The 23,371-nt window shown below is 40.6% G+C and overlaps 1 protein-coding gene across 1 annotated transcript; it reads right to left on the reverse strand.

The window, feature by feature from the left end:
* Window positions 1–12,519: 12,519 nt before the first annotated feature.
* LOC141389111 (V-type proton ATPase 116 kDa subunit a1-like) lies at window positions 12,520–22,692 on the reverse strand. The gene is made up of 6 exons (XM_073960158.1): window positions 22,546–22,692; window positions 22,346–22,483; window positions 20,391–22,271; window positions 12,961–13,198; window positions 12,727–12,898; window positions 12,520–12,657 (listed from the first exon to the last, which is right to left on the reverse strand). The coding sequence occupies exons 2-6, from the start codon at window positions 22,460–22,462 to the stop codon at window positions 12,564–12,566; spliced, it is 2,502 nt and encodes an 833-aa protein (XP_073816259.1). The 5' UTR covers window positions 22,463–22,483; window positions 22,546–22,692; the 3' UTR covers window positions 12,520–12,563.
* Window positions 22,693–23,371: the final 679 nt, after the last annotated feature.

Here is a 23,371-nt window from a genome sequence, read left to right on the forward strand (position 1 = left end):
CGTGAGATAGTTTGGCGTTATCATGTCGCGTGATGGAACATTTTTATTCGTTAAAACTTGATCGTAATACACGAATTAAAAAGATTCGATTGGAAAAAATATACATTCGCTTGTTTCTGGATGATTCAGTGTCGACCACTGCACAAGTTTCTTGTAAAGGTAAACTACTAAACTACCCTGCATATGCCTCTATTGTACTCGATGTGTGCCGATTGGGTGCGTTATCTGGGTGTTATCGTATTGGAATTGTATGTACACCCTCCTTGCACGCTAAATTTCGTGGGTTCGATTCCCCGGCCAGGCAACATCAAATGTCCAACCGTGGCTAAATAACCCTCAGTGATGTTGGCGACATTTCCTGAGTATTTCAGCCATGTACAAATTCTCCACAAGCGGTGTCTTTAGGACTCGGCGATAAACAGTAGGTCTTCTATCATTGAACTAATATGAATTTGGATGAACTCATTGATATGAGATAAATCTCCCTTGTGCGAACAGACACAACACGGAAGTTGGACATCGGTAAGCTGCAATCACAACAGATAGCCACAGCATATTCCACTCAACTGGCCCAACTGCTTAATCAAAGCACTCCTCGTCCCGACAGCATATCAGGACAATGGCAAAACATTGCCCACTCCATGCAAACAGCCCCAAAATCAGTTCTTGAATACCAGAGACCTCCACAAAGGAATTGATGGTATGACCAGGAGTGTCGTGCTGCTACCGAAGAGAAAAATGCGGCATATAGGGCTACTTTACAATCAGCAGCAACGCGTAGTGCACGAGAGAGGTATCGGGAGAAAAGGAGAGAGCAGAAACGTCTTTTCCGCAGGAAAAGGAGAGAGATGGAAAAGCGGGAGTGTGAACAAATCGAGATGTACAGGAGACAGAATGAAGTCCGAAAATTCTACCAAAGAGTGAAACATCAAACTGATGGCTTTGGAACTGGCGCATCCTCCTGTAGAGACCAGCAAGGTAATCTGGTAACTGATACAGATAGTGTGCTAAGGATATGGAAAGAGCATTTTTCCAAACTGTTGGTATCCAATAGTTGCGAAGTCGACGAAGATACCACAGAGCCAATCCCAGAAGATGGTATTAAATGTATACCAAGATGAGGTAAAGACAGCAATAAACCGACTGAAGAATAATAAGTCAGCAGGAGCTGATGGCCTACCAGCCGAGCCGTTTAAAACCGGAGGCGACACGCTGATACGGTATATACATCATCTAGTTAGCTCCATCTGGCAGGAAGAACGCGTACCCGACGATTGGAACCTGAGCATCCTGTGTCCCGTTCATAAGAAAGGAGATAAGACTGTATGGCCCTATAGTTAGGCCATAAGTCTTCTCCCTATTGCCTACACTATCCTGTCAGGGATATTGTGTAAACGACTAAAGCCCATGGTCAACGAAATAATTGGACCATACCAATGCGGCTTTAGACCTGGCAAGTCCACCATTGACCAGATATTTACCCTGCGCCAAATCCTGGAGAAGACCCAAGAGATGCAGATCGACACCTACCACCTTTTTGTCGATTATAAAGCAGCCTTCGACAGCCCGCTACGTTCAAAGGTATTCCAAGCTATGTCTGAATTTGGTATCCCCGCAAAGCTCATTCGGCTTTGTAAAATGTCTCTAACTGACACAAGATCTTCAGTTAAAATAGGAAAGAACATCTCCAAAGAGTTTTGTACCAAAAGATGTTTCAGGCAAGGAGACAGCCTTTCGTGAGATCTTTTTAACATCCTGCTAGAAAAGGTTATACGAGGGGCAAACGTCAAAAGAAGTGGCACAATCTACACCAATAGCCACATGTTACTTGCTTATGCTGATGATATAGACATCATCGGACGATCAGAAAAAGAAGTAACCGCTACCTTTATGAAGGTCGAAGGAGAATCTGATAAAGTGGGTCTGGCGGTAAACGGCGAGAAGACCAAGTTGATGGTGCCGACGCGCAATACGTCCATTGAGATCGGACCAACTGTTGAAGTTGGTTCCTATAATGTTGAGGTAGTAAAAGACTTCGTATACCTCGGCACCGTCGTAAACACAACAAACGACATCAGTTGTGAAATAAAAAGAAGAATTGCATTGGCCAACAGATGCTACGTTGGCTTAAGTAAGCACTTCAAAAACAAAGCCACAACTCGTCAAACAAAAATAACGCTTTACAAAACACTGATACTACCCGTGCTGATGTATGGTTCCGAAGCCTGGGTACTTGCGCTAGCAGATAAGGCAGTGCTTGGCGTGTTTGAGAGAAAAATTCTTCGAAAGATCTACGGACCGATATGCGTTGACGGTGAATATCGACGTCGAATGACCCACGAGCTGTATCTGCTATACAAACGACATCAATATAGTTAAACGTATCGAGATGCAGCGATTGCGTTGGCTACACGCAGAGAAAAAAATATGATTGATCCAACAATATTCGAAGAGCAAAATATGTATTGTAGAGATATTTTTAAATTGCAAATGTAGTATTGTGATTCCAACAATTGGGTTTTGTTAAATCCAAAAATAGTTTTTGTCAACTGGACAATAGTTCTCTCTTTTCTTCGACAATTTTTTTCTCTTCTCTCGCTATTCGATGCCGTGTTGAAAAAACAATTATGGTGAGTTTTGTTTGTATGACATGATGCCTTTATCTTTGTTTTGGTGTGTATGTATACCAACTAGGAGACTCTTGTTTTTGTTTCTGTTCTGTTTCATTCTTCTATCTTCATTGTGCTTTGAGGTTTGGTGTTATACCGGAGTTTGTTATGGTGTTTAATTATTCCTTATGTTGTGGTGGGTTATTGTGGCTTTTTGTTTGTCTTTGTTGTCAGCCAATGCAGCAAATCATGTATTGTGTTCATCAATGATTGCAATATTATACGCGACATTTATATCCAAGTTATGTGAAAAGTGTATATGAGAAGTATATACACTCAAATCAAAAATTTCTGGGCTGGTTTTCTGGGTTGACAATACTTTTTGTAAACAAAATTAGATTATGATAGTTCCTACAATCGGTATTGTTAACGATTTTTACAATATTGCGGAAATTCGAAAGTTGTTTTTGTTTTCTATGTTTGGAATAAAAGATGGTATTTTTGGATTTGGATTACAATGTTTGAACAAAACAAATACATTTTTGGAACCAAAACAGATATTTTTGTTCCAACAAAAGCGAAAAATATTTTTTCTCTGCGTGTAGGCCATATAATAAGAATGAGCGATGATGAACCCGCTAAAAAGGCGTATAAATTCGAGCCACATGGCGGTGCACGCAGAATTGGCAGGCCAAAGAATATATGGCGCAAACAAGTGGATGACGAGATGACAAGGCGAATTGGAGATCTTTTCTTAGTTCGGTCTATGGAAGAAATGTTCTGTAAGGGGCCAGCTAAGTGAGTAAGTAAGCTTTATCTGGCAAGTGAAGCATGCACTTTGCTGACAAACACCTTGAAAACCTTGAATATAAAGATTCCCCTGTGTCCAGATTGAAAAATTCTGCAACCTGGACTGGCGGCGTCCATCAAGAATTAGGAGACAGGTGAGTGGAGTTAGCTGGGCAGCTAAACAAATGCAGCGTTTCGTGCGGTCCCAATTCACATGCAGGGGATGTGTTGGGTATCGTTCTATAACTTCGGGCCCAATATGAATAGAGACGGCTGCATTGTCCGTATTTAAAGTGGTCAAAAACACACGTGTTGGCGTTGGCAGTTGGCGTTCTTCTGCTGCGATGGATGGATGGTGGTCTCAGAGCACGGCATTCACTCTGTACTTTTGTACGGCCTGTCCAACTGCATCAGTGTGAATGCTATCTAGGCTTTCCCGATAGGTGCGTAGATGTTGAGGTTCTCGTTTGTACCTTTCGACCTCTCTCTCTATATATATTATGAAGATCTTTCCTGACGTGCCTTTGTGGAAGATGCCTATCTAATAGATTGTGGCAGGGATGCTCACGATGGTAACACCCAAGCATGTACGGCATGGACAACATCTTATTGTTCTGATGCATCTTCGTTTCCTCATGAAGAGGGTCGGTCTACTGGTATTATGAAGAAGCACCCTGTTGCAGTCCTCCGGACGGCATTCTTATCGCAAATAGATGTGGTTTGCGCAGACGAGTTAAACAAGATGCCGTACGACATCATGTCTGCGTGATGGGCTCGGTGATCGAGAGGTTATTGATTTTAGCTTTGAACCTCGCACTGTGCTGATCATGATGATCTCTCCTGACGTTCCTGGATGGTGTATGCTCACGGTAGTAAACCCAAGCAGGTATTGCATCGACAACATTTTGTTGTGTTGATGTACCGTCTTCGCCACCTCATGATGATGGCTTACTGGTGTCATGAGGAGGCACACTGTTGCAGTCCTCAAGCCGGATTGTTGCAAGGTTTGCAAATTCATCCTCTGCGTAGCACTAATAATTGCATACCACGCTGGCGCCGCATATCTTATCACATACCGGCCTACTATTTTGTAAAAGTGCAGCAAGAGTTCTTTGTCTGCACCGAAAGTGCTGCCGGCCGACGACTTGAGGACCTTGCTGTGGTTTCGGCGGACGACTTAAACATGATGTCCAACTTTACACCCAACACCTTGAGTTCGGAATCAAGACACGATCGACCGATATTTTCAGGGAGAGCCTTATTCCAGCTGTCTTTGTGGTGAACAGGCTGTCAATGGATTTAGCGGCGGATATTTTCATATTTCCCAGATGGAAGAACTGCACTAAGCCAGCTATGTAGGCATTTAACCTATCACATACGTTATCAACGATAGGACACGACGCAAAGATCGAACAATCATCCGAATACATTACGATTTCTATGCCGTCAGGAGGACTTGGAATTTCAAAAAGGTTGAGGTTAAACGGATATAGAACCCCGCCTTGGGGAACTGTACGGACCTGTGACTTCTTATTTCTGATTTACAAAACGACTGGCACATCCAACGTTTCAAGCACTGCTGAAGGGAAGAGAAGCATTAATGTCCTCGAACAGCTTTACATGGTTGACGGTATCGATAGTTCAAGAGCCACCATGACTGTTCGGTTACACATTCTGCCCTGTTTCAGTCTTTATACCCTACACCAGTATGTGGGGAGGGTATTATTTACTGATAAGTATGGATATGGCGTGTAATGCTGTTGTGGGCAACTGGGAAACTGCTTCTAATCGAGGGGAGGAGTATTCCCTCTAGAAACTTCTCTAACGATTCGTTTCTGCTGGCATACTCGGCTGAGGTGGTTCATATAGGGCGTAACATATTACTCTTCTCCCTATAAACCTCGCAGTGCTCTATAAATTAGGCCTTAAAACAACACGTGCACCTCTTCAGATCTGCCACTGTCACACCGTTGAACGTTATCAGCCGTATTATCATCATCATTTTTCCCGGAATCATACTAATCGAGGGGGTAGGTCTAGGCAGGAGGGAGGGAGGGGGGAGTAGGCCTAGGCAGGAGGGAGATCGGTCAGTACGGTTCGCCTCTGCTGGCATCCTTGCCTGGTGTCCTAAGCGGGACCACCTTAGCAACATTCCAGGCCCTGTAGTGGAATTCTGTAACTCTTTTTTGAGTTACCGACAAATATCGGTAAAATTAAAACGCAAAATTATGAATGAAAAGTATCAATAAAAGCTGACAAAACTATTGCTATCGGTAGGACTTAACGACAACTTTATTTCGGTTGTGAAGCTACCGAAAAATTTCGTTAATTACCGAAATTAATAGCATTTTGATATTACCGATATATGTCGGTAACTCGAAAAATGAGTTACAGAATTCCACTACTGGTACAATATAGGTGGCTAACGATAGATTGAGGACACTTCTTAAATAATCAACCCCGGGTTCATCCAGTTGCTTCAGCATTACCATTGAAATTCTGTTTGAGTCCAACGTTCGACTCGTCATTGGGATTAGCGTCAAAAAGAAGATCACGGAGGCCAACTTAATTTTCGAAACATACAAATACTACCCACTCTTGTCCGTAATTTCAACGCATAGGTAACCGGATAGGTAGCTACCCATCAGCTATCTTTACCTACGCGTTTGGTAATTTCTACGTGCCATTTACCGAGGCGTGTAATTTTTGAAAATATGTGGTAACATTGGCGATGTTCATTCATGATTTTGCAAAAACATTGCCACATATAAGTGTTTTACAATTTTTACACAGTGGCAACGATTAACAGGGAAAAGTCATTGATGTAAGTAACACGGCCGTTTTCGACCCGGTAAAGTTACGGATGTGTTGAAATTATAACATTTTGATTACACGGGAGCATGGTGGAATAAGAAGGTGTTACATCAGTAACAATAATTGTGCCATTTACCATACCAAACGTCAAATTTGTTCACAATAACGCATTACTGTTAATTGCTTGTTTACCTTTGGTATGTGACTTTATTTACAATAATGCATAATGAAACTCAGCTGTTTTTGCCGTTGTACCTGTATTATTGTGTCATGCACGGGAGATATCTATGAACTCATACATAACTACGCGTAGAAATTACAGGCCTCATGCCCGTAATTTCAACGCCTACGCGTTTGGTAATTTCTAGTGTTGGGCAATCTCGTTCACTGAGCGGATCGATCTTTTTTATTCCGTTCACCAAAAAGATCCGGGTCGTTTACTTCGTTCGTTGGCTCTTTTTCGTTCAACAATACATTTGACTGTATTATTTTCTTTTGAAGTCTTTCGTTCTCTGCTGCATATGACTCCGTCGTTCTTTTGAAAATGTTCGTTCACGAATGACACAACTGTTGTGTTTCTTGCTTGTTTGTGTGCTAATGGGGTTGGTTTTGTTTCTGAACGTAGTGGTGGTGGTTTTGATATGAAAGAACCAGATGAACGAATGATGCAAAAGAAAGATATGACCGAGATGTGCTACTGAATGAGGTGAGTTACTGAGCGAGAGTAGCTCTCTGAATCATTGTATGTTTTGTGTGGAAATTTGTGCTGCTTCCGCTAACGCAGCGTTTGTTTAGAGTTTGACTGCAAAACCAATGCTGCTAATTTTGTAAGCAGCAATGACTCGTCCATCGGGGATCTAAATGAACGATATAAAAGAATGTGCTGGATACGGATCCGTTCGTTCTTTTCACGGAATCGTTCCTTTGAGCCGGTTCGTTCATGAACGACGCAACTCTAGTAATTTCTAGGTGCAATTTTTGAAGTCATGTGGTAACACTAGTGATTTTCATTCATGATTTGGCAAAAACATTGCCACATAGAAGAATTTTACATCTTTTGACACGTTGGCCGCGATCAACCAGGTAAAATCCTTGGTGTAATACTTGGTTTACATTTACGAAATCCACTCGATTTCAACTGTCAATTCCATTGCTTAAACGTCAAATGAAATCGAATGGATTTCAGATGAGTTTTCATTTGACGTATGCACAAAGGAATTGACAGTTGAAATCGAGTGGATTTCGTAAATGTAAACTAAGCATTAGTCCCAATTTACATTAGGCCATTTTTCTTGAAGGAGAGAGAGGTGAGACAATACCCTCTCTCACCTACAAACTGACATTTGCCGCTAGGAAAATTGCCTAATGTAAATATTGACTTTGTAACAAGGCCTTTTTTGGTCCGATATATATGAACTCATACATATAACGGAATCTTTGTATTATCACGTGTCTCTAGCAGGGTGCAAAGAATAAAAGTTGTCTATTCCCTCGTATAGATAAGGTTACCTTTTGTTGGATCAGTTTCATATGACTTCTTCAATGTTTTTTTTTTATTTTCCACTTTTACTTGGAATATTAAACACTATCTGCTGGTTAATGACCACTCAGGTTGCTATTAATTGGCCAAATTAAAAATAACCTAAGTGGTAATTATAAATGGAATTATCTGATAAATGTTTATATGGGACGTCAAGTCAGCTATTGTGTTGTCAATATTTGATAGAAAATTGTTATCATTAAAATGAGCTGTTTTCTTTCAGTAGGCCAAGGAAAAAGGTTTATATTTTCTTTAAAAACTAGTGGACACGACGAACTTCGTCACGCAGTCTGTAAAGGTAGAAGGCTAAAAGGAAAACTTAACGCAGTTCGAATTCGGCTCGGTCGCTCTTTATTCTTTTATCTGAAATTACTTAAGCAAGAATGCCAAGATTCTTATGTTCGAAGCCTTTAGTTGAAACATTTTGGACATTGCAATGAATTACTTGAATCGTAATATTTAAAGGTATATTTACTAGGGTGACGAATTTTTAACAACCTCATATCGTCACCATAAGTGCCAAAAGATGAAACTAACAAAATTACAAGTTTACAGGAGAAGCAACTTGCGCGTCGATACCACCAACTTAGTCTTATCGTCGTTTACTGCCAGATGCAGTTTAGCAGATTCTTCTTTAACCTTCTTAAACGCCTGTTAGACTATACACTTATAACATGTTTAAGAGCATTATCTCGATTTATTTGACATATATTGTATGAAAATGACAACTTAAATTGACTGGATTTGCTAAATCCACCATAGTCTAAAAGTACTATTAAAGGTATAAGTTATTATTTTACTGATCGGCCAATTGTGTCAATGTCGTCAGCATAAGCAAGTATTGGTGTATATTGTATTATTTCTTTCTGACCGTTGGACAGTTATCGATAACTGCGAAATATCGACATTCAAAACTGACAATGTGTACTGCTCTTTACGAAACAGGCGTAAACAAAGAAACGAACTTCTACAAGAGCACGTACTTGTTGAATTGGGTACTTTAAGAAAAAATACATTTTTAAATCATATTGTGTTAAGAAAATTAAATATTTTTTTAAATACTCGTAGAAAACACATTAAATTTTAGTCCTATGCAGTTTTTTGTAGGAATTTGCAATTAGTTTCTTTAAAAAATAAGGATTCACTCAGCTCTCGCCATCAAAATTAGAGTGTGAGGAATACACCCCAACTAGGTGTAAAGTGTGTTGCAGAACAGCTTTACGTATTCGATACACGTGAGGTGCAGAGGTGAATGCCAGAACATGCCCGTCTGTCTCCTTGCCTGAAATCGCTTTTGGTAGCGAAAAGGTTTATTCCTATTTTTAATGTGGACCGTGTATCAGTTAAAATCATATCACTAAACCGATACCGGGGATACTTGGAATACCTTTGGACGTAGGGCGCAGTCAAAGGCAGCTTTATGATCGACAAAAAGTTGGTAGTTATCTATCTGCATCCTTTGCGTCTTCTCCAGGATTTTCCGCAAGGTCAATATCTGGTCAATGGTGTATATGCCAGGTCGAAAGCCGCATATTTTTTCCTGTGAGCGGGCCACAGAATGCTTAGGTTCCAATAGTCATGCACACGTTCTTCGTGCTAGACGGTGCTAACTAGTTGATTTCTGACTTCGTTCTCGCTCCTGTACAACTCGATGCTTTTACACTCTCGCTTTTCCATTTCTCTCTTTTCCATGTTTCCACGTGGAGAGGACTTATCTCAGTGAGAGGTTGTTCTCTCTCTAGCACGCTCACAGCATCTCATTTCCAGCGGCTCTTCAACAGTCAAGATCATCCATATACGTTAACGTATATGAGAATAACAAACAGTCGTCGTTGAACAGCCGACAAGTAAACATATGCATGGATGTAGGCATAATTTTAGTGGGGACACTGAACGAAACCGCACACACCCGCCACATGTTTACTGGTCACAGGTCTAGCAACCACTGAATGCTGATACAAACTTTCTTGTGATTCTTTCACCACTTTACTCTCTTTTTTATTTTGAGCATCAATGCTCTTCAAGCATTTGAGGGTTTCTGAGAAGTCGTTTAGAACTACAGATAATTCTTCAAAATCTTCTAAACCGATGAACAGCCCATTAGTCCATTAGTAATAAATGAGTGAGCAGATTTTACGACACCAGTGCCGCGTTTCAGACATCATAATAAATGCGAGAAGAGCTAGTATGGCACGAGAGTTCCAAGGAGCGTGCAATGCAGGGATCTCCTTAAACATTAAAAAAGGAATCACTCACACCTCCCAGTGAAGTGACGGAAGAGAAACGTCATGTCGTCTCTGCAGCCGTCTGTTTCCTTAATCTCATTGCTAAAGGTTGTTTTTAAGTAATCATAACTGTTCATTAATTCCGGCACAAAGAAGCACTCGATTTGTGGTAATTTAGTCGATCTATGGAGCTCATCTTCCATGTTAACGCGTTCCAGCAAATTATGCTGAATATGGGTGTGGGATGACCTTTCTCTTGGAACATTTGCTGCAGTCAAACTACAACGCCTCTCATTTTGCTGTATCGGCAACAATCATCACAATGATGATGGTTAGAACAAACGGAAAAAGGATCATACTATTGCACCAGTCCTATCTCTTCTGGGCCTGACTCTTATGACCCCTACATGGAATGTACGGGGGTAGCAGTAAGGTTTGGAACTTCCGGGGTAGAGTTGCTGAAGGTATACATACATATATACATATACGCCGATAAATAGCTTTACAACATTCGGCCGCTTTTGGAAGGTCATAACCGACTGGTCTTGACGGACTCATGCTCATCATGAGTTGTGGCATTCGGTTCTCGGAAATGAGCAGATGGTGATAGTGCTGGCTGAGTTTATTGATAGCTTTACTATTTGCACGGTCAATGAGAGTGTTACAGCAAATTAGCCACGTTTCAGAGAGTTCCTTTATAACCGCTTCAGATATCTGTCCAATCCTTCTGATGTTCGGGTAGCAGAAAAACCGTTCCGATACAGCATCACTGCTGCAGCTGCTCGCCATATATGTACGTACTGGTTGAATACCCGAAGTGAAAGCAAATTCCCCAGCAAAGGCGACGGCATTCGCAAATGAGCTTCGCCGACACTGCAATTTAAAAGGTTGGTCGGTGAGCATAATCGGAACAAGTGGTTAAATCATCTGAAGAGTTGCAACATTGGAGCCGGTATAAGAAAATTGTGGACAACGGTTAAGTCACTCTCGTACCCCGGAAGGAGGGATGACAGGACCTCAGTCACGTTTGGCGACGTTACGTTGATTGACCCGAAGAGGTGTGCAAGTTATTTCAATCGATTGTTTGTCGAGCACCCCGAGAGTGACAGGGCGAAGAGAAGAGTGTTACGTCGCATTAGATCTCTACCTGCCGAGGATGAACCACCACAGTTTACAATGGATGATGTTGCGAATGCCATCAGGAACGCTAAAACATCCAAAGCGTTGGACCCTGACGGAATTTCCATGGTAATGTTGAAACAGCTAGATGAGCCGGGAGTGGAGTATCTCACTAAAGTTCTCAACCTGTCTCTAGCCACCCTTATTGTTCCCGAAGTCTGGAAAATGGGCTACTGAAGCCAGGCAAGGATGCCAGTAAAGGTGAATCGTACAGGCCGATTTCGCTTTTGTCACCTGTAGCGAAGACCGTTGAGGCCTTAGTCCTCCCCATCATTAGAAATAGCTATCAAGTTGCCGATCATCAGCATGGATTCCGTAAGCAGCACAGCACGACAACAGCGCTGCACGCCATCTCCACACATATTTGTCGAGGACTCAACCAGGAGCGGCCGTGTGATAGAACAGTGATGGTGGCGCTTGACTTATCAAAAGCCTTTGATACTGTCAAGCACTCCACGCTGTTAGAGGACATCGAGCAGACAACCCTCCGGACAAGTCTGAAACGTTGGATAATCAACTATATGTGTGGTCGCCAGTCGTATGTAAAATTCAGGAACAAGAAATCCAAGCCCCGATAAACTGAAATGTAGGAACAAGGTCCTCAAGTCCCTAGCCGGCAGCACTTGGGGTGCAGATAAAGAAACCTTGTTGACCACGTATAAAACGATAGGTCGGTCTGTGGTAAGCTATGCGGCGCCAGTTTGGTCCCCGAATTTATGTGACATGCAGTGAGATTAGATTCAAATTTGTCAGAACGCCGCCCTGAGAACAGCAACAGGGTGCCTCCTCAAATCTACAGTGGACCATCTACATTCTTCCAGTACGACAACATAATGAAATGCTATCGTTGCAGTACTTGATCGGGTGTTACCGTGAGACCCATCTCAATCACCATCTGCTGGCCAATGATACACCCAGGCATATCAAGAAGGATATTCATGCTCTAGAGACGACGGTCAACAGTATAGGAGAGAACCTCTAGATCAACAGGCATATCAGACAGGTTTGAACACCATTCACACGGACACAGTTGCTAAGACCATAAGCAACTATTGTGTGAATGCAGTCATCGGAGCACATCCCACATCTATCGCTGAAGCTGAAGAGCGTCGGCTTCCACGACAAACCAGAGTAGTTTTGGCTCAATTACCCTATCAAAATGAGTCTAAAGAAAATTTTGTAGCTATGAAAATTCTCTACATGATTGACCTTTATGATAATTTCGTAGGGTTTACCGTTATGAACAAATCATAACGGTCAATCCTCTAGAGAATTTTTACAGCTACAACATTTTCTTTAGAACCCTTTTGGTAGGACATTGTCCATCGATTAATTTGTATAAAGAAAAACAAAATTACATATATAAATTTATGAAATTGCGAATTTATTTACATAAATATTTTGCAATTAGTCTTCCTCTTCACCTTGCAAGATGGCCTTAAAGCTGAAAGGTTGGAAAATGACACCAGCACCTTCATAAAATTTGCTCATAAATTCGACCCTGAAATTAAAGAAATAAATTAGAAATTGAAAACCCATACTTGACTATAATTTAAGTTCTCCAACTTACCAATGCAAACGCAGAGTATGCAAGAAAGCCGACAAACCTTCCATCATAACCATAATGGCCATGGTAAAGAATACCCAAATGGCAAAAATGAAAAATATGGCAATTGAAGCGGTATAGCCATTCATTTGTAGGGCCAATGACAGCACCATGGTCCAAAGTACTTCAGACAATTCTGTGGAAAGAGAAATTGGGTTTTTCTTTATAAGTTAATAAAAATATTGTTTACTAACTTACGAGCATGAGCCAATGACAAGGCCCACAAACGCAAATAGGAGGCAGTGTGAGAAATTGTACTGAGCACATATTCAATGGTGTGAATGGCTTGATGAATCCAAACTTCACTCATTGGTTCATCATCGTGTCCACCATGACCACCATCATCGCGATTGCTTATTCCTGTTACTTCAACAACAACAGCGGTATCACCTTCAATCATTTCCAAAGTATCGGTGGATTTGAAGTCATCGGGGTGCTAGAAATATTTTTTAAGAATTTTAATATATTTTTTAAGAATTTAAAAAAAAAATGGGATATTTTCAAAAGATAGCTAATATTACAAACTTTGTAAATTGAAATGTCTGCGAGATTTCTGAGACAAGCAGATCTAAAGACATCCCACAAATCGGATTTATTCATGTAATACAAGGTTATAAATATATTATTATTATAGCGTGTGTAATTTTTAAGTGTCCAATTGTAGCACTGTCTTATTATCATTAGGAACCTTAAAGATTCCGACGTGATTCGAATATTACTATCACTTTCTGCAGACAGGAGAAGAACATCTACAAACTGCAAATTGAGAGCAAAGGCACCGCATTGAGTACTCCAGCGGCAAACTTGCTGGTGTCGATATCAACCACGCTTGGCTCAGAGATACCTGATAGTGCAGATAGTCCTTTGGAGGATGACAATGCAGCATCGACGAGCAAAAGGAAGCTGCTTCGAATAGTTCTATCCACAAAACTACTGGAGTTAGTTGAGTAGGTTTTGCAGGGCAATTGAAAAGGTGAAGTGTGTTATGATGGCCTGTGTCTCATGCTGGACAGATGTTTTGCACGGTGTCATCGATTCTTGCCCCATAGGAATTTAGACGGCTGCACCATCTCCAGCGTAGTTGAACCAAAACTACCCTTGTTTGTTAGATGGGGATGTTTTCCGAGGACAGCATTCACACGATAGTCGTTAATGGCATCTACGACTGCAGGTGATTTTTTAAGGTGATCTTGTGCAAACAATTCGAACTGAAGATTTTTTGAAAGTACAGACCCAAACGCCAAGAAATCCTAGTTGGGTTTTGTTGTGTCAGATCCAGCTCGGATTTTATGGCCCCATCTAAACATGGTTAAATATTGAGTTTTTAAAGAAATTCGGGGCTATATCTCTGAAACCAATGCGAATCTTCTTCTGACCTCTGAAGCAAATTTGTAGATAAGGACAAGAAAACAATATTTAGAGAAATAATGAGCTCGAAAAACTACATTTATTGCCTCAAATTTCAAAATATATGCAAAAACACCACAATTTTTATACATTTCGCACCGTATCTCCAAAACCGTTAATATTCCCTGGAATGTAATACACAACTCTTCAGAACATATCATTGTTGTAAAATGCCTCTGTCCCGTTGTTTTCAGTACATTTCTCAACGACGATTTAATAAAAATGTCAATAATGTAGTGAAATCCGAAATGCGAGAATAAACTGTTGGTGTGAACTGTGTTTAAAATACTTGTTGTAAAAGATATGATGCAAAATACCGCTGAAACAACATGAAGTAAGTCCCGGTCCATACTAGCGTGAATTTCATTGAAAAATTTCATGAAATTAGGTGTTCTTAAATCGAATTCCCCACTACAGCAATTTTATCATTTTACTCAACTATGGATGTCGATCTGGAGACTCATAATTTCATATCAAAATTTCAGTGAAATTACTGTAGTGTGGCCCGGGACTAAGCATTTTAGAGTTTCAGAATGTTCTAAAGAATTGTTGAGAACTTTATTTGGAAGATTTTTGCAAAAGGTTACTTGGTTCAACTCCCAATAGTTTAGCCGATACTGACCAAAATTTCAGCAATTATGTAAAATTTTCTATATTTTATAGATTTTGATGCCCTAGATGGAGTTTTTCTTATGTGGTTTCTTCAAAAGTTAAGTTCTACTAGTTTATGGCTACAATATTGCTAAAGACAGCAGAGCCAAATTCCTATTCGTTTCTGAGATAAAGGCCTGATAAATGCAAAAAAAGTGTAGATTTAGCCCGGTTTAGATGAGGCCATAAAATCCGAACTGGATCTGACAGGACAAAACCCAACTAGGGTTTTTGTAGTCTAATATGTACTTTCAAAAAATTAATACTAGAAGTTGTTTGCATTTTCAGTGTTGCATAGTGTAGGCTTGCTGATCTAGGGATAATGTTCTGTGATGTCCTATCCACCATATGATGATTGTGATGGCTCTCACGGTATCACCCGAGCAAGTTCTGCAACGAAAGCATGCCATTGTGTTGCTGTGCTGGAAGAATCTTTGTTCCCTCATGTATATGGTTCACAGACTGCACGAGGAGGCACCCTGTTACAATACTCAGGGCGGCATTCTGACAGGTTTAAATATTTTTCCGTCGTGTTGCACTTCTATTCGCGGACCACACTGGCACCGCATAGCTTAACACAGACCAACCTATCGAGTTATACATAGGGACTTGACGACCTTGTTCCTACAACTCAGCTTGTCACATATAGTTGTGTCATGGGAGGACGAAGTGAACATGCTGTCAAATGTAACATCTAGAATCTTGACATCGACATGTCATTCAACTCAGTGTTCAACTCTATAGTACATGTGGTGCACAGAGTGGCCGTAGATTTAGTGGCGGATATTTGCATATTCCTCGCGTGGAAAAGGTGGTAAGATCAGTCAAATAGGAGTACAGACTTTCACAAACGGCATCAGAGAACGTACCTGACGCCTATATTGTACAATCATCCGCTTACGTTAGTATCTCAATGCTGTCTGGAGGGGGTGGAATACAGGAAGTGTAGAGGTTAAAAAGTTTCGTAAATATCACCCACGTGCGACTGGCGTCCACACATATAGTTGATGTCCTCAAACAGAGTGGTGTGCTTGACAGTATCAAAAGTTTTGGATAAGTCAAGCGCCACCATCACTGTTCTATCGCACGGCTTGCTCTGGTTGGGTCCTGGACTAATATGTGTGGAGATGGCGTGCAGCACTGTTGTCGTGGTGTACTGCTTATGGGAAACATGTTGATGATCGGCAAATGGATAACTATTTCTGACGCTGGGAGAAGTAAAGCCTCAAAAGTCTTTGCTACAGGCGACAAAAGCGAAATCGGTCACCTTTGATGACATCCTTGCCTGGCCACCCTGCCTATTTTCCACACTTCGAGAACGATGTGAATGACTAGCGACATGTAGAGAACTTTAGTGAGATACTCGACTCCCAGCACATTCAGTGTTTCAGCATTATCATGGAGATTCCATCAGAACCTAACGCATTGGATGATTTCGCCGTTCCTGATGACATTCGCAACATCATCCATTGTGAATTGTAGTGGTTCATCCTCGGGAGGAAAAGATCTAATGTGACTGAGTACTCTTCTTTTCGTCCTCTCACTGCCGGGGTCGATAAAGTGTCGACTGAAATAAATTGTGCATATTTTCGGGTCATTCAGCGTAACGTCGCCAAATGTGACTGAGGTCCTATCTTTCTTCTTTCCAGGGTTCGAGAGTTACATAACCGTTGCCCACAATTCACTTATTTCGGCACCAATGTTGCAACCCTTCAGATGATTTAACCACTCGTTCCACTTTTGTTCACTTCCAGTGCCAACTGGTGTTGGCATGACAAATCTCATCACGTTAATTTTTGGTATTCGGGTATTCGACCAGCAGGTATATTGCGAGCGGCTGCATCAGTGATTATATCTCGGAACGTCTTTGCTACTACCCGAACATTAGAAGAGTTTGCCAGTTATCTGATACGGTTATTAGTGAACTCTCTGAATCTCGGCCATTTAGTGCGGCGTTCAGAGGTGATGAAATCGGGTGGTCTGCTGATGGAGACAATTATGGGGAGATGGTCTGACCCAAGAGAAATGACAGGTTGAAAGTTGACGTCATTTGTCAGACCTTTTGACACGATGGTTTTGTCTGTAACACTCTCCGCTAATTGTAGTGGCGTCCTCATTGACCGTGCAAAAGGTAGAGCTATCAATCAGCGCAGCCAGCACAATACCCCTCTGTAGTGCGATTCTCTAACTCATTTTTTGAGTTACCGACAAAAATCGGTAAAATTGAAACGCAAAATTATGAATGAAAAGTTCAAATAAAAGTTGACAACATTCTTGCTATCGGTAGAACTTTACGGCTGCTTTGTATTCGTCGCTAACTTACCGAAAAACATCGGTAATTACCGAAATTATAAGCATTTTAATTTTACCGATAATTGTCGGTAACTCAAAAAATGAGTTAGAGAATCGCACTACTGGTCGTTTTCGAGGACCGGATGCCACAACTCATGATGGGCATTAAAGTCCGCCAAGACCAGACAGTTGTGACCTTCCAAGTGCTGGCTAATGTTGGGCCTGTAATCTGGAATACAGCTATTTATCGGCGGGATGTATTCGTTCAGCAACTCTATCAACCAATTGTGATGATTGTTGCCGATACAACAATTGTGGCAGTAGATGTTCGAATAGAAAGGTCACACCACACCAAAGTTCAACATCATGTACTGGATCGCGATATTCGCCTTGCCATGGAAGAAGAGCTCCAGCTGTCGATTATATCACAAAATCGAGTACTTCTTTCTACAGGAAAGCCTTCACTAATGATAAAACCGAGATTACGGAAAGAGGCTGTTGCATAGACAACATGAAGTTTTTGTACCACCTCACTTCACTTAGAAGAGTGTGCTCCTATTTGCAAAGTTTAAGCAGATCCCAAACATCTGGCATGCACACAAGAACTCTCATGGTATTCTAGCTCTCCTTGCGTTTATGCTTATGCCTGAAACCCGGAACACCCGTAAAATCTGTTAATTCCTTTTTTACTCATGGCCTGATCATTGGTTCAGTAGTCAATTGTTCTGCGCTGAACTTTCTACAACTCTGAATGACTACCCAAAACCTTTCAAATGTTTGAAGACTCACTGGAAATAATATTGATTATCCAATCAGCATTGCCGGAAGCAATCAGTGCTGAGAGCGGACGATCAATGTTATGCAAGACGTTTACAACCCCTGCCAAAACAAGGACAACCTCACGCTGAGATCCATTCTTTTTAGTTTTAAAAACACTGTAACAGTTATGGATTTAAAAAAAAATTCTCCGAAGACCCTTACAGCTATAATCAAGGGGTTACAAAATATTTGTAAAAAAAACTAATTCTAACACAATCCTGTCGGCGATTACGAACCATAAAGATTCCGTTTGATTCGAATATTACTATTTTCAGAAGACAATCTATTTTCCAAAGCTATTGCCATAGAGGTCTATGCGGATGTATTATTAAGAACCTTAAAGAATCTATTAGATACGAATATTTATATTTTCTGAGGAAAAGAAAAATCTTTAGGTTGGACTACATAAATGACATTTAGAACTATAGTCGTGGATGTTTAAAGAATTGATTCGACTATTTATTATTTTTAAAACCAGCTAAATCTCATATTTGTTGTTTTCAAATTTAAAAAACAACAAGTTTTTAAAGTGGGTGTAGTGAAAATTGATTTACTTTAGGGAGAGGCAGAGAAGACTAGTTTCGTCCAACGCCACTTGGACTCTTAAGTTCTCTTAGTTCTTTGTATAGAAACAAAGAACTCTTCCCCAATTTTATGACGACTCGAGCTCAAGAATAAATGTGACCGACGAATTCGTTTAAATGCGAATTCAACATTTTTTTTTTGGAAAGCTTGACTGTTTTTAGCCTAAGCGTACTCAGGACAGTTTGACATACGACCATGTGTTGGGTTGTTTACAGTGACTTGAAAAAATCACTTTGCAAAAAAATGGAATTTACTTGTGAACATTTTCGTACTATAATTTTTCACAATTTTCGACGTGGATTATCACGGCAAGAGTGCATCGATCAAATTAAATCTTTGTATGTCGATAAAGGACCATCCTATAGATCTATGAAAAACTGGTTTAATGAATTCAATCGTGGCCGGCACTCGCCAGAAAACGAAGGTCGTGAGGGTCGCCCAAAATCGGACGTTGTGCAAGAAAAAAATATGCCGCGCGTGAACAGATAATACGTGATCGCCATGTTATATACTGTGGGATAGAGACATCCTTGGGCATTTCTTCTGCCAACTTACATTTGATATTGCGTAAACACCTGGCCTCAAAAATGGATTTTTCTCGTTAGATCCAGCAAAATTGGACAATCGCTCAAAAAAAAAGGCTTTTGTGGATTAGTTCAAAGAAATTGTGCATAAAATCGATCGCTGTGCTTCAAACGACGTTTATAAGATCGTAAGAGACGACGAATCTAGGATCTTTGCTTAGGAACCCGAAACAAAGCAGAAATTGGCCGTTTGGGTCTTCGAAAACGTGCCAAATCCAACGAAAGTTGTTCATGTAAGAAGGCACTTCGAAGCAAAAGGTCGCCTGTTTCTTCTGCAAAACTAACCATGTGGCGACTATATGGCTTCGGAAATGTAGGACGGTTAATTTTGAGTGTTACACTACAATTTGTTTGCCTGAAGTCTCCTGTGAAATTAGAAAAACGCACAAGAGATACGCATTCTGCACCATGGCAATATGGGCTCTCACACATCGATTCAAACCAGCGCCTGTTTGACCTAACAAAACGTGGAATTGATGACATCATTTTATTCCAGCACATAAAAAAAGGAGTGGTTAACGATTTTCGTTGCCAGAAAATGCTGTAAAGCGTTCAAAAACCATGTTTTGGAGGTGTCTCAATCAAGCCACTGTAAACAATCGAACACATGGTCGTATGTCAAACTGTTCTGAGTACGCTTACCCTACGTTTACACATGACGGTTGAGTACATGTATTGATTGTTAAAAACCCAAAACTTGCCTGTGTGATGTAGGCGTCCAGACAACTGCAAAAACAGTTGTATAATTATGAATGAAAATCAACGATTTCTTTTTGTTTTCCGTATACATATTTTGTTGTTGTTTTGTTGCAACCCAGTCCTGCTGTCTTTTTTGTTATTTGAAATAGTTTTGTTTTCATTTGTTCAAAAATGTCCATGTTTACAGTCTACGAAAATTACCAGACAGTGCCGAGGCAACTAGCCAAATGCTTGTATGTATTAGTAAATCAGAGTTGTATTTGCAGACAGTCTGTCTTGTGTAAACGCCAAGTTAGGCTAAAAACAGTCAAGCTTTCCAAAAAAATGTAAAATTACGCCTGGCGACACTGCGTGTTGCCTAGACCGCAAACTTTTCTAGTGTCCCTCGTATAATCGTAAATTATTACGAGGTAATCAGTTATAAAACAATCCTTTCTGCGAAGGTGAACCATAAAGATTCCGTTGAATTCGAATATTACTATTTTCCGAAGACCATCAACCTATCATCCCAAACTATTGCCACATAGATATCTTTCAATTTCATTAACACACACTATCAAAGCTTACACTACACTCTTCTTCAACACTTACCTGAGGTTTATGCTTGCGTGTATACTTAATATACAATGGCTTGCCAATCAACATCCATGGAATACAAATGACAGCAACAATAACAAATATCATTTCCAATTTAGTTTGACCGGCAAACATATTCTCATCACAGCCGGGTGAAACTTCCGAAGACTTAAAGAGGACCATGTTAATGAACATAATCAGAACGGAGGGGGCACAACCAGGTGTATCTGCCAAAACATCTGATTTGGGCGAATACTTAACCCACTTGTAGAACATCATGAAAACCATGTAACCGAACAGCAACAACAGGAAGATCATTTGTGGCAAGAATTCCAACAGGATACTGGCATAACGTTTGAAATAGACAAAATTAACCACTGACATGCAGACACCAAATACCATATGCAGCACACCGAAGATAATGGACAGCTTCATCTTATAGGTATTCAAGAAGATAATTTTATTGTCGGCAAATTGCCATATGGGATCCATACCCATGACATAAACTCCATCCGAGGAATAACGGGGATCTAGGGTAAGGCCAGCAGCATTTGTCAAGACGGTGGTACGATTATACCTCACTTTCCATGTGGTGCCGAACACATTTATCGATTTCGAGAACATGTCATTGTAATGGAAACCGGTGTATATGGCAAAAAGACCCATCAACAAAATAATATAACGACCGGCAAAGAAGATGTTCCAAATTTCACCACCACGTTTACGACCCAAACGCTTTTCATCCACAACCATCCACAAACCGAAGAGGAAAAGAATAAAACCGTGACCCATATCACCAAACATCACAGCGAACAGGAAAGGGAAGGTGATGCAGGTGTAGAGACCAGGATTGGCTTCACGATAGGTGGCCACACCGTAGGCATCAATCAAATTCTGGAAACCTCGAGTAAATTTATTGGTGCGATAATATGTTGGAGGGGTGTCATTAGTTTCCACAACATTTAAGAATGAGGGAACATGGCTGCCAGCAGCCTTGGAACCTTCGGCAAGAGCAAATTGCACTGCAGGCAAATCACGATTCGGTACCCAGCATTCACCAATCAAACACTTGCTGGTAACATCCTGATTGAGCAAATTCATGGTATGATAGACAGCCTTCATTTTTTGCACCATAACAGCCCATTTGGAGAGTTGATTGCACACAGCGGTGAGCACACATTTACGTTGATCCTCCGTTTGTTTCAATACCACATTCAAATCATCCAAACGTGTTCTCAAACTCTTAATCATTTCATTGCGCTCTGAATGGTCTTCGGGACAGGGATACATAGAGGCATGGAAGCCGGTACAAATTTTCTTAACCCTTGATCTCAGCTGTTCACCTTGGAAGAAGACCACAAATACGGTTTTGTACATAACATTACCCGTCTTGGGATCCTTCAGGGACTCTTCCAGTTGGGAACGCTTTACATAGACATTGCCACGGGCCACACGCCACAACATGCGCTCAAAGGCAAATTCTCTATCACGGCTCACAACACCGGCCACAAAACCCAAATGACCACCACCCTGATTGTGATGATCTTCGGCATTTTTACTCAATTCCATATTGACCACCTGTTGTTCCTCAAAGAAACCCTGGGTCTTTTCCAATACTCTCAGCATTTCGGTCAATTCCAAAAAGTTCGATTTCAAATTGACATCGTTTTGGGCCAATTCAATGATTTCTTTTTCGGTCTTTTCCAATTGGCCCTCCAAGTCGATCATTTCACGGGGTTTGGGGGCTGGTGGTATGGCCTCAGGCTCCAGCTCGGGTATGGGTATGTCATCTTTTTTAATTTCACTTTCAATGAAACGGATTTTTCGTTCCATTTCATCGCAACGTCTAACTTCGGCAACATATTTGCGTTGATAGGAGGTTAGGCCATCGTTCATCTAGGAAAGGAAAGAGGGAAGGGAGAAAAAATTACATCAGCTGGAGCCAATACGGAAACCAATTGCCAACTTACATCACGAAACTGTACACATCCTTCTTCACCAAACTGGGCAATTGTCTCATATGCCGCTTCCGGTTGCAGGAAAACCTGGCACAAGGACATTTTCTCACTGCGAAACATGTCCCCCATTTTGATGCTTTCTTATTTAGACTAGAATTGATAGAAAATATTATTTTCTCCAGGATTTTTCTTTAAAACTTTTACGAACTTACACCCCGTTTTCAAATAAATAATATTTCCCTTTTTTCTTGCAAAAAATATGACCCTTTCCGTTGAGCTACTGAAAGCCAACTGATTTCTTGTAATGGTACCAATTATCCATCAAACGCTGGTCAACTTGTCAAGCAGTCGCCGCACGGCTGATAATATGAACATTTTTTATCAAATAATTTTTTGATATTTTTAATAGAAAAATAATTGACTAATGACCCATTAAGCAGATAGTGTAGGAAATCCCAAGCCAAGTGCAAAAGACAACAACATAATTGATTTGTTCGTTTATCTTCTGGGGTCGAAAGCAGTTTTCCTTCATAGCACTCTACTCGGTGTAACGATAATTGTGAATAGTTTTGAAATTGTCTTCTCAAAACTTTTTTATGGGAAAAAGTGAAATTAAATGGATAAGACCTCCAGTGGCCTATTTCAGTAAGACCCCAGGCAGCATTTTTTGAAATTTTTTATCAAATTGGAGACTTTTTTCATCCGACTGCACGATTAAAAAGCTGGAATATGAGGACATTTTCTGATCATAAATGACTGCTATGTCGGGAAGAAAACGTAAGCTCAGCCGACTCTTCTAAACAAATCACAAATGAGTCTTCCTCTGCATTAGTTTCGAGTCATCATTTATTGGTGATTTGTTGATTAATTTGTGACTCTTTTTCGAGTCTTTTTTGAGCCATGCTTATAATCGTTTATGAGTCTTTAGTGAGTCATTTATGAGTCTTTTTATCAGACAAAAAAATTACAAGAATTCTTTATTCTATTCTTCTTTGTTTTTTGTTTCTTTCCTTTGTATTGTTTTCTTTTCTGCTTTGT

Source organism: Musca autumnalis, unplaced genomic scaffold (assembly GCF_047663935.1).
Source record: "Musca autumnalis isolate F117 unplaced genomic scaffold, ASM4766393v1 scaffold_1, whole genome shotgun sequence".
Classification (NCBI taxonomy): Eukaryota; Metazoa; Arthropoda; class Insecta; order Diptera; family Muscidae; genus Musca; species Musca autumnalis.

What these genes read in the sequence shown, in the direction of transcription:
- LOC141389111 (XM_073960158.1), bottom strand. Translation starts at nt 22,462, where the DNA reads ATGGGGGACATGTTTCGCAGTGAGAAAATGTCCTTGTGCCAGGTTTTC. An exon ending in CTTGTCATTGGCTCATGCTC is followed by an intron (nt 12,899 to 12,960) that starts GTAAGTTAGTAA and finishes CTCTTTCCACAG; the next exon opens with AATTGTCTGAAGTACTTTGG. An exon ending in CATACTCTGCGTTTGCATTG is followed by an intron (nt 12,658 to 12,726) that starts GTAAGTTGGAGA and finishes CTTTAATTTCAG; the next exon opens with GGTCGAATTTATGAGCAAAT.